Below are 12,894 nucleotides of genomic sequence, written 5' to 3' on the forward strand. Positions count from 1 at the left end.
CAATACCATACTCATAAGAGTTTTGTTGCCTTCGGGAAACTATTTTTACTTTCTAAAGTGGAAATACTGACCCTGCTTTAAACAAAGCCTAATTAAGGTAACATTTCAGGGGAGGAAGTTTTATCTTATTTTAGCCAGTTTGATGGTGCTGGCCATCGGGGAAGTATGTTGTTGCTGTAACTGCAGTCACATAAAGGCTTCTTCTCTTCAGAGACCTTGTACCATGTAACAAGGTTCCCTTTGAGGTATGCAGAAAGAAGCAAGTTGCCGCTCTTTCGTCACTCCACTTGTATTTTTAAGATTCCTCATTGAAGCGCATTCAATCTGTAAAAAGAACAAAATGGATGATGACACACTGTGATGTTCCCTGGTTCCCATTAATGTCAGTGCCATGGAGCTTGTCATGTGTCAGAGTGACTTTGGTGTTGGACTGACACCCTGTCGTGGCCTTGAGACTCGAATTACAAAAGACAGTGTCCCACAGGAACGGCAGCGCTGCTGTCAGTGATCTGAGTGGCTGTTACAAATTGATTGTGTTTGACTTGTTTGATGCATTTGATTGTCAGGGAACATACAATGTGGCTCCTCACTGATGCCTAACATTTTATCTATTCAGGAGAAAGGAGTTCATTCGTATGTTGTACAGGACAGTTTAATTCAAACTGTGTGTGTTCTGTCAGCTTGTCTGGGTTTGTGTATCTTTTCTCTGTTGTGCAGCATGCGTTGTGGCAGGACTGTATGTTGGCATGTCTGTTTGTGCAGCCTAGATTCTCCTCTAGCACAGAGTGTATTTATAGAACAACCCCCTCAAATCCCAACCATAGCAAAGTTGCCTGCACAGACACACAGGCAATATGCTTCCCAATCATGTTTCTCTGTGACAGTAGAGAGAGCTTTGAAAACAGCATAGTGAAGGAGAGCAGTAGTTTTTTGTTGTTGTATTTTTACTTTTTTTTTCTTGACTATTTTACTCATTAGAAAAGTGTAATTGTTGAATATACATTAATTAATTAAAATACGTTTCCATTGATGATGAATGAAAAAAACACACATTTTATTCGAGGTTAATTGTTGGTATATTTATTTTATAAAAGAGGAGATACTCTAACGCTTCTGAAGAAATGGGGCGCTCTGTTTGATACTAAAACTGGCGTCAAAAATAGTGCAGTGTAAAAAAAAATACGTAAGAAAAAAGCCTTGAAGATCAAAGCTGGTTCACACTCAGTTTGACAGGAAGCCATGCAAATGCACACAAACACAGATATGCTTAATGTCTTCCACTTGCACACACACTAGAGTGTCTTTACATGTCCTATACTGGTGAGTATTTAACCAACCTTCTCCTGCTCATTTTTTCTCACCATTTCTATCTTTCTCACACACACACACACACACACACACACACACACACACTTTTTCTTATCAGTCACACCGTGCTCATTGCAGAGCCCTGGGGCGATAAGCCTGAGCATGAACGGTGTGTGAGAAACCCCCACCTCTCTCCTCCTGAGCTCCTTACATAACACATAACCACCAAGCCCTCCAGGGGTTTCCAGCAACACACCACGAGTGTGTGTGTGTGTGTGTGTGTGTGTGTGTGTGTGTGTGTGTGTGTGTGTGTGTGTGTGTGTGTGTGTGTGTGTGTGTGTGTGCATACATGTATACAGTGATCCCCACCTTAGTGAAAGCCACAGGACTTGAAGTGCGCAGGAATCACGCATGCTGTAAAGCTCGATAATATACAGCGTGACCCCATGTTTTATTCACAAGAATGCATGATGGGATATCACTGACGGAGCACTCTTCATTAGGCACTCAATCACAAGCAGCACATATCCGTCCAACACTTACACACTTATTTTTCCGTCACGCAGCATTGTGACAGAACATTAACGAGCTGCCGAACCAGCGCACATTCTGGGAGTCATTATTATACGAGGAATGTGTCTCTGTGTGGAAAAGCTCTGACACATTATACCATTAACCATGAAATTACACACACAACCATTTTAAAAGTCAGTATATGACTGCAGACGGTGTTCTCTGAGCCCGTATATTCAAACATGCGCTGCGTGTGTGTATTTTTAGCCCAGATAATGAATGCAGGCTTGTCACCAAGATAAAATGAGGTTTAATATTCTAGATGGAAAGTCATCTGTTGTTTGGCCTTCCTCATTACTTCCAGGTCTTGAATCCAAATGCTGCGAGGGGAAGGGTGGTCTGCCCTCTGTCGTAACTCATTTAAATGCTAAGGATGCTTTTCTCCCCTCATCCCTTTCATTTTTTACTCTCATCTCTTTCGCTTCCTCAATTTCTCCAGCCCTTTTTTCATTTTACTGTCTCATTATTTCCTCTCTCTTCTCCTCTTTTGCTTCTTCTGCCTATGTCTCCCTCTCTTTCCACCTACCATCCAATTTTTGTCCTGCCTTGCCACCTCTCTCCTCCTCCCTCTCGCACAGCTGCATTTCGTCCTCTTGTTCTCAGTCTCGATCCCCGATGTCAGTCTGAAAGTAAAAATCACCTCCATCTCCTTCACCTGACACTTTTGCCTTCTACAGTACACCTTCCACAGGGATTTCAAGTGATAAACAGCACACTGAAAATAGACTTCTACTGTACCATTATGTGTGAATTGATGAAGTTGAACTATTCTGCATTTGTGTAATGAAGCATGCTAATGATGCACGCTCTCAGGGCAGCGCAAAAACTCCATTCCTGTCAAAACCAATTTCCGCCCAACTGCCGAGGTCGACCAAAGGCCAAATCAGAGTGTGTCTGTAGCTTTGGGAAGAAACAGACCTAAAGTGTCCTTTGCAGTCAGTGTCGCGGGTATATCGGCGAGCAGACTTTTCTTAAAAATGAAAATTAGCTTCTTCATCAAATACATTCCTCAGGCTCAGCCCATAATCATGATGGCTTAGCAATTATTCAAGTTTTGCTAGCATTCACACTGCCTTGGAAGGAAATCATCCCTTTTGTCTGATATATAAGCTTTCTGCTGTTGTACCTCACATGAATAAGACAGATGGCGAGGCAGCATAATGTGACGTTCTCTTCTGGCACGCTTGGAGGCCAGAGGGCGTGTGGGTGCATGTTAGTTTGGAGGTACAGGCAGCGACTCCAGGCTTCATAGAGAAAGATAGAGTTAGCACACTGCGAGTATACGGCGTACACTCTATCAAGCTCTCAGACCGTCACAGTTTTAGGTTACCTGTACTGCCTGAAAGTGGGACGATAAAAACAGGCCACAGGCTGTGGGTCAGTGGGAAAAAAGATGCTGCACATCCTGCAGAACACTGCTGCCTCCAGTACCAGTCCACCAATCAGGTACTGAGTCACACATGAGGTCATCAGGTAAAGTAGTTTTTGGCTATCATCTGGAAAAAGAAAAAAAAAATAAGAGAAAAGAAGAGAAAAATGTTAGTCTTAAATTGAATCTACTACATCTGCTCCTGAAGGCCATTTACGTTTGCAGCAAATCAAAGTGTGACCTTCTGAGATGAGTGCAAACTTTGCAGGACGGTCAAAGTGATCTTCTGTGTTTGTGACAGCAGCCGATTGATGACATTTATTAATGTCCCTGTCTGCAGTGACGCCCGGAGGGTCATGTGCAATAAAACTAGGACACTGCTAAAAGTAAAGGTAAAGTGACCAAATAGGATTTCATTACAAAAAAAAAAAAAAGGGGGGCTGAAAATGACAGAGAGACCATCAGGAATTAACTAGAGGATAGAAGTGAAATTATCAGTTTCACCAGAGACAACATGCTTGAGTGAGTTTTGAAAGGTCACTGTTGCTACCATCCTGTCTGGAGCTTGTCATGCTCCAGACTAAAAAAATGTCTTGGTGACATTGTTATCACTGAAAGAACTGATAAATAGCCAATAACCATAAAAATATCTAAATCTATTTAATAAAAACTAGACAAAAACTGACCATCCTCTAAGCCCCACCCCCTTTAGTTACTGCTGCCCCCGTCAAATAGCATAATGGCAGCCCCTTTAAATTATTTTTTAAAACAATGTGCTTCCCATGTCTTTCTGTGAGTATGTGTGTCTGTGCACCAATCCAATACCACGTAATGTATTATCCCCGAAACTAAACCCTACTACTTCCCAGCAGGAAAGCAAACCTAGGACCAGAGAGAGAGAGAGAGAGAGAGAGAGAGAGAGAGAGAGAGAGAGAGAGAGAGAGAGAGAGAGAGAGAGAGCAAGGGCAGAAAGTTTGCTCAGTTGAATATGTTAGTCTAGTCTGGCTGACTCATTGATCCTTTATCTCACTGAGGTTTGTTGGAATCTATGGCCCCGACCAATATCAGTATCCTAACTGAAATCCATGGTGCTGTCCGTGGTGCTGAAGTAGCAGACAGATTTGTAATAGTGCTTTTCTCTCTCAGTCCTGCCCTTCTATAGATTTAATCTTAGATCTATAATATTTTCTAAACTACACAGAGTACATAAATACTCAATGCATATACTATAGTGAAGCCTGTATGCTATATAGAGTTGTGTCACCTTCATGATTAATGTCACAAGTTGCAATGTGTTGTCATGGTAGGGATCATAGAGACACACTGCTGCCTGTAGCATTTCTATAATGTTTCTATGATCTTTCATTAGCACCTGTGCTGCTGAAAATACACCCTCAGACGAAGTCACCTCTGTAACAAAATATTTTAGGGGAGACATGACTCCAGATAGAGCTTTTATTAGGGTTGGGGTTAGTGACACCCCCCTGTTAAACATTATTTACCTTTTAACAACAAAATGAAGCCTTTTGGGAAAAAGAGCATATGACCTTTCTAATAATATTGCATTTTTACCTTCCAGTTACTGAAATAGACGTAACCCAGAGCCATGTGTTAACTACATCATCATATCTGACTGTACTAGTAAGTCTAAATCATATAAATCCACTGGTGGCTGTCCTGTACAGTTGTGTGGTGATTCAGTGACTCAGTATGCGAAGGACTACCTCTGCATGGCCGCTTCCCACATCAGATAAAACACTTAAACAATTACTGTCTTATCTGCTGTGGTGGGAGAAGAGCTTGTGGCCTCATTATGACCAGATTAGAGAGAGGAACAGAGCCCAGTCCCACTCATTCTTCACTCCTGATCGTCAGTCCATCGGGCCCTCAGGTGACACTAACCACATTATAGTCTTCACAGAGACGGACATAATGATAGTCGAACATAACCGGCTGGGACTCACCAGACTTTCATTATACGTCTCGCTCTCTTTATTGTTTTTTATCTTGCTGGTCTAAGATACCTAAATAATGGTGCCTTTAGAAACATGGAAGATGTTGAGATTTCATCCAAGAACACCACTGAAAAATATTAGACAACAGCAAGGGAAAATAATTATTATGCATTGTTATTAATGATAGTAATAATTGTTGTAGTATCTTTCATTTATGGGTGTAGCGCTTTTTAAAAGCACTGAGGATGTCAGCTTTCTGTGGCGGAGGGGCAGAGGAGTTATTTACTTTTCTTGTAAAAAAACACAGATTAACAAAAGTTATTTGCTAACCGGACACAAAATGAAAAACCAGTAAAATAAATATTAATACACAAAACAACAAGGGGAGGATCCATCTCTTACATAAACTGATACTGGATTTTTAAAAACCAATATTATTATCAGTATTGGAGAGAGAATATAAGAATTTATGGACCGATATTTGGCTTTTAACATATGAACCTATTAATGACTAACAGCTATATTTAGTATGTTAAGAAAAAGCCCCAGATTAGAGGTGGAAACTATTAAGACATGTGGCAGACAAAGTTTTTCTTTTAAAATTGCAATAAACCACAAAAATATGTTTTTAATATTATTTTGACAGGTTAAATATTACATTAATTAATATTTACTCTGGATCATAGCACATATTATGAAATTGAAGTTGTTCTGAATCCAGTGGTAACAAGCATTTGTAATTTGTGAGATACTGACTAGTTTGTCATGAGAATTACAAAATGCCTCTTAAGTCTCCACAATGGAAATAAAAAATAAAATACTGGACAGAGAAAAAGCAACAGATTATGATTTTTCTTTTTGAATCTATATTGTGATAATTCAGAATATAAAATTATAAAGATAAGAGGTTGAGGTTTTCCTTTTAAAAACAGAAGAAGCAACACCTAGACAACAACAACCAGGTAAAACCTTGAAATATATATACCTTTAAGTGCTGTAAAGATAATTACAATATTCCACAGCTGACATTAATGAGTTAAAGATTTGTGATTATGGCATATCTTTATTTAAGAGTCAACGTGCCTGTAAATTAAATTAAAGTGAAACTTTATTATGAGCATTAAATTAATTTAAAAATTACCTCAAACTTATCCTATATCATTATACTGTTGTTACTTATTGGAATCATTAGCCGTCTGATTCATAATCTGTAAGATCTAAAGTACCTTTGTGCTGTTATTGTGACATCTTTTCCCTTTGAGTTTTCATCAGTAAAGTTGCTGTAGATAACATAAAGTAGTTGGCTATCACTGTAGGCATCTTAATTACCCAGTTTGTCTTCTGTACCCCAGTTGCTGCTGTAAATGTACACTGAATGCATCCATCAACCTTTGTTGTAAATGTGATAACTTTCACAAACTGAGTTGAAGCTGAATTAGAATCAACTGTATAAAAACACATTGGACAATAAAAAGTCATATTTTGAACATTGAAACAATGACTTAAATTATAAATACAACAGAAAGCAATGGCACAATACAATTGGAAACATTTTATAATTACAGCAGTATTTACAGAAAAGTAAAAAAGAGAAAAAGAAAAAGTAAAAGCTGTTTTTAGGAGATGGTGATTTTTACCAGCCTGCTCTCACATCTCCTCCTCGTGCTTTTTCTTTCTGTCTCTGTCGCTCTCTTTCATGTGCAGACAATGTAAAAAGACACTCTGAAATTCAACAATAGCGTTTGAGAGGATGATGAAATCTTTATGCCGTCTTTGTACTGTCAAACACACACCTCTTTCTCTATTTCTCACTTTGTCATCTTTTTTATTCCCCTTCGCTGCATGTTTCTCTCCCTCTCTTCCTCTGCAGGACAGTGAAGGCTGCCTGTTTGTGTTTCAGGCGACTAGTGATCTCCATTCAAGCATGCCCTTATGTTTCTTCTGGTGTTTCTCTTCCACGAGTTACATTAGAGTTGTCATTGGTTGTCTGAATGTGCTCTGACAGCTGTTGACAAGCCCGCTGGCATTATTATTTATCTAATCAACAACCAGTCGGCTTTAGCATTTAGCATCGCTGTAAATCGGTGTTGTCCTCACGTAAACTCCGTCACGGGGTGTTTTGATGTAACATACCACAGGCCTGGCGCTGTTATGATGGACACCCACCTGGGAGGAAATTAAGATATGGAAAGTTAACTTCTAAAGTTGACAAACAAAAGTGCAAGTGACTTTTACTCAATGGTGGATGACATAATATTAAAAACAGTGTATGGTTCTCTATGGATGTACTGAAATATCTCAACAACTATCGGATGTGTTGCCGTCCAATTTGGTACATTAGGACGAGTCATAAGGACAAAACCTAATTACTGAAGTGATCCTCTGGCTTTTCTTTTAGCACCATCAGCAGGTTTTTACTTATTTAGTGAAATATCTCTCCTATATATTGGGCGGATTGGAACAAGTACTGTACTTTAAAGGTTCCCAGATGACTTTGGGAAGTTTTGTTTTTTTTCTTTAGCCCCACCATGAGGCGAAAGAGAGGTGAAATATTGCAACAACTATGGTGTTCCTTTAACCTTTCTTCCAACTACCAAGTCATGTTACTGATGCCAAAATACCAGTAAAAGTGGTGGAATTCCCATTAGCCTCACCTGTACCACGCCGGCTGTTTCCAGTCTTTGGGTTAACTTGGTGGACAGTATACCTGCTAGCTGCTGTTAGCTTGCTGACATTAGCATTTAGCTCAAAGCACCACTATGCCAGAGTACAGCCTTTTTGAATAGTTTTTCTTATTAGTCAAGATATATTGACTATAAACTTTGTTACGTCCCCCGATGGAAACCCATTCTTCACTTTCATTCACGTTTTATGACAGAAATGTTTTTTAACAGATTTTAGGAGGAGAAACTCAGCAATCAACTCTCCATATTCACAGTATTATACAGAATTTAATAAATATGATTTCATATCTGTTTTCTGCTCCTCTGTCGTTTCCCCTCCCTCTCTGTGTAGACCATGCTGACTGCCATCTCGATGAGTGCCATCGCTACCAATGGAGTAGTGCCAGGTGGGTGAGCAGACGCTGGCACCACACAGTCATCACTGTTTGAGTCTGTCCGCTTCTAAATTTCTCTTTTCACTGATTGCTTTTGGCACATTACACCCAGCGCAGCTTGATATCCCCAGAAACATTTAAAGCTTTAGTCTGGGATCTTGTGCACTTTAACTTGTTGTCACACAATGTTATTTACACAAAATAAAACAACAGCCAAATGCCTGACATGTAAAACTGAAATAATGTGTTTGTATCTGTATGCAGACACATTAATGTACACATTATGCAGTGTAGCTATATTTTATAATGTGAGTTTATATAGTAATGATGGCCTGCGTGTTACCAGTTGGTGTGTGTACAGCAGGGGTCAGAGCAAATTACAGGCTTGTGGTGAAGAGTGGAAGTGTACGCCAATTATAACTGTCTCTGTTATAACTAGTACCAGTCTTTATGCTGCTGCAAAGTGCTGATTAAGGTCTATTTATCTATGTTCTGTTGTATTTTGTATGTATTTTTACCATTAGGAAATATAAGCACTGATAAAAACAGCATAACCAAAATTACAGCTAATGACAAAAGAACATTTGAACAATTACACAAATACTTTATCATTAGATTTTTAGCCAGTCTATAAGAATATGAGCGAGGTGATCATAATAAGATCCATGTGTGACAATCAATTAATAATTTTAGTAAAAATAGCAAACATTTACTTGTTATAGCTTCAAAAACTTGGAGTTTCTTGCTTTTCTTTGTTGTAAATTCAATAATTGCTTGTGGCTGATAGTTCAACAATTGTCAGACATTATATGTGGCTCTGGTAACACAATGGGCATTTGCTATTAATTTTTATATTATAAAGCCTAAGAGTAGAATATGAAACAAAAATAAATGAACTTTTTCATTGATTTTTTATAGCCAAAATGGCACTAAAATATCAAACTCGAATCAAACAAGTTGTTGTGTATCTCTTAAATAATGGACAGTAATGTGCAGATAAAGTTGCACATTATAAGAGGATGTATATTGCATTTAAATCAAATACGTACCTACATACAAACACCGTACACACATATTTCTGAGTATTTCTGTTAACATTGCTGTGTTTGTGTGCAGCTGGAGGCTCCTACTACATGATATCCCGTTCGCTGGGCCCTGAGTTTGGGGGAGCAGTGGGGATCTGTTTCTACCTTGGTACCACCTATGCTGGAGCCATGTACATCCTGGGAGCCATTGAGCTCCTCCTGGTGAGAAACATCTTCTTTACTCCTCTCTCGTGTTTTTTTTTTTTACTATTATCATCAGGGCATCTGTTTTTAGGATTTTTTTAAAGGTGAAATATTTGTGCCATTAACTATATATTTACAAAATAATATTTACAGTGCGAGTTCACCAGGTTTGGTGACTCTATGTGTGGTCAAGGATTAGCACCAAACATCCAGTCCAGAGTTGATTCAGCCCAGTACGTCGGACCAATCAGTAAATATTAAGATAATCATGGGACTCATCCTGCAAATTACTCAACCTTGATAACAAATTAGGCATTTTAGACCTAAAATGGTGCATTTCTCTGCACTTGTATGGCCTATTTCTCACCCCACATTTATTCTAAGAATGACTCTGCTAATAATTGGTGAAAAATTTGACAACATTTCCAGAACAGCTGCCATGTTTTCTCAGACTGGAAATTAGACACAAAGACCAGTGACAGCCCAGTGAGTGGGTTCATGTTGATGTGAGTAAAGGAGAGAACTGTCAACTGTCTCTTTTGTTCAGCCTACTTGAAATTTCAAGCTAATTCATCCATAATGTTGAAAGGGAAAATGATGGGATAGCTTTGCCAGGTTAGTAGAGGATGACCAGTCAAATCACAGCTTTTCCTTCCCCCACAGTAAACACATACATTGACAATTTTGTCATAGTGATAACACAAAAGCTACTCTCAAGAGGAAGTCACTGTGCAGCAAGTGCAGCATTGTCACGATTTAAAATGACCTCTTGATTAAATTATGGAGGTAATACATAAAAGATTTGGTTCCATGTTGCTCTGCCCCAAGGGAAACTGGTGCCAATATTGGAAATGGTTCAATGGCATGAGGCAAGGAGCCAAACAAAACTAGCAGTACAGAAGCATTCAAAAATCAATCACTGATGTCTCCTCAACCACACTCTTCAAACACACTCCTCTGATCCATGACATCGCTCAGTGAACTCCTCTGAAGATTGAGTCAAGTGCAGTTTTGTACCATGGGCTGGGGTCAGCCAATACATTTACAGTATGTATAATCCGAAGATGTAAAATATTCAAAAAATATTCAAAAACTACCTTTTTCATCACATTTAGCATCCAACAAGAGAACTGAACTGAACAAGTTACACAAAGACAGGATTATTTTTCAGAAAATGTAATTTTTTTTGTTGCACAGTGTCTTTAATAGGTTTTTATGAAAGGCTAATTAGGCAGAATATAATCCAGGAAGAGCTTTTGATATCATTGCAAATCCTTGATAGCAAATTGCGTTGCTGCCTGATTGCTGCAGACACTGAATCTTCAGTGCAGTGAAATTAACGGTGAATTGGCAAACGTGGAAAAAAAAATAAGAAAAGAAATCCTGTTCTCCCTTCAGAAATGGAACAGTACGCAGCAGCGCTCTGTGCCACATTGAGTTCTTCTCCTTCAGTTTATTTTCCTCCTCACTGCTCTTTGAAGCTATTTTTTCTCAAGCTGTGTGTTCTTCAACGTGAATTCTGATCAGTTGATGAAATGCAAGGATCTTTCATCTCGATCTTCATTCCTCTCCTCCTCCTCCTCCTCCTCCTCCTCCTCCTCCTCCTCAGCCTTTTATTCCACATTTCTTCTACTGCAGTCCCCCCATGCTGCATGGACTATTGGGTAATTATGCAAATACTGCATTAGCGAGCGATCAAGACACTCGCAGAGTAACAAGACCATTCCTTGAAACAGCTCTCATCACTTTGGTCCACTGTTATCAACATACCAGAGTGTGTTTTTTTTTTTTTTTTTTACTCTTCCATTATTCTCCTTCTGGATGCCTCTAATGGATATGCAGAGTTTGATCATGCCTGGAGGTTAATTCTGTCTTCTGGGTCAAAGCTGGCTTAGTTTCCATTGTAAAATAACAATCCCTGCAGAATTGTAAAGAGTGGATCTGGAGAAGGCTGATTTGAATATGTTTCATCCTTCCACCCAAGCCAAGAACACAAACTGATGCTGCTATTTTAGGAAGCATGAACAGTTCACAGTAAAGCAGGAGATTTGTTTGCCTAGTGATATGCTGTTCTTAGCATCCGATCAGTTTCTCCAGCCAAATGGCCGTAATGAGCCATGACTCCCTGCTCATTCTTGTCAATTTTATTCCCTCTGTATGGTGATTGAACTGTTTTTGGGTGGAAACCAAATGATTATTAAAAAAAAGAAGATATTCCCGTGCTTATGTAACAGCTTCGCCATGAATCATCTAAAGCTGATAACAGATACTGACGGACTAATTAGGGGGTTTACCATTTTCTATATGATGGGACTATTTTTAGATTTACCCGTAGTAAAAGTGTAATAATGGTAGTTCATTTCAAATATTAATACCATGCTTGAGTTCTTTAATTAAGCTGAATTAAAATAGCAGAGCAGAATTATATGTGCTGCTCCGAGCTCCAGTAGAGGACTGTTAATGTGAGCATCACATGTTTTCACACTTCACAGAGTTGTCCTCCTCACTTACCTCATGCTTTTCTCACCTCTCTTTTATTATATTTCAGCTTTTTTTTTTTTTACCCAGGGTGAGATTTATTAAATTCAGCAGTAAACAATGAGCTAGAGGAGAAGGCTCATGACCTGAAATCTGCCAGTTTAAATCCCCAGACAGGCTGGGAAAAAGTGAGGAGGGAAAGTGGATGAGTAACACTCCCTAAACAACTACCACCAAGATGCCCTTGAGCCAAACTGAGATTGTATGGAACTTTTATGAGTAAAAACTTCCCTTGATATAAAGAGGGAAAACAAACACTAATATAACCCCTCTACTTCAGATCTACATAGCACCAAAAGCAGCCATCTTTCCCCTGGAAGGCTTGGAGGGTGCAGAGGCAGAGGCTGCCCTGCTGAACAACATGCGCGTGTACGGGACCATCCTGTTGACCTCCATGGCCACGGTGGTGTTTGTCGGAGTGAAGTACGTCAACAAGCTGGCCCTGGTGTTTCTGGCCTGCGTCATTCTCTCCATCTTTGCCGTCTACGCCGGAGTCATCAAGACCGCCGTCGAGCCTCCCATATTCCCGTAAGCAGTGACAATCAAGACAGTCCAACAGAATATAAGCTTGGCCACAAAGTATATGCATAACCCTGACAGCCAGGCAAAGAAACACACCTGAGCACATACAATACACAGCTAATATAAAAACACACAGGCTAGGTTTATAACTACAATCTGCACTTATTTAAAGGCTTGGGAATTAATTAAACTGCAGTATTTTAATGAAATTTATTTCCCAATTAAGTACTAATTGATTGATTTGCAGATCCAAAGTTAAAACTGAGCTAAACTAGGTTGCCAGTAATTGTATTGTTTCAGCGTGCTGTTGGGTAGAACCTGCGTCATTAAGATGCTGATGAG

General features: G+C 39.3%; 1 protein-coding gene across 3 annotated transcripts in view; it reads left to right on the top strand.

The window, feature by feature from the left end:
• slc12a5a (solute carrier family 12 member 5a) overlaps positions 1–12,894 on the top strand; it is a 153,858-nt gene that overhangs the window by 122,359 nt on the left and 18,605 nt on the right. For all 3 annotated transcript variants that reach the window (XM_051413599.1, XM_051413600.1, XM_051413601.1), the window contains exons 5-7: positions 8,221–8,275; positions 9,380–9,510; positions 12,311–12,558. In XM_051413599.1, coding sequence (XP_051269559.1) covers positions 8,221–8,275; positions 9,380–9,510; positions 12,311–12,558 — 434 coding nt within the window. The remainder of the gene's footprint in view (positions 1–8,220; positions 8,276–9,379; positions 9,511–12,310; positions 12,559–12,894) is intronic.

The sequence above is a fragment of the Dicentrarchus labrax genome, unplaced genomic scaffold (assembly GCF_905237075.1).
Source record: "Dicentrarchus labrax unplaced genomic scaffold, dlabrax2021, whole genome shotgun sequence".
NCBI lineage: Eukaryota > Metazoa > Chordata > Actinopteri > Moronidae > Dicentrarchus > Dicentrarchus labrax.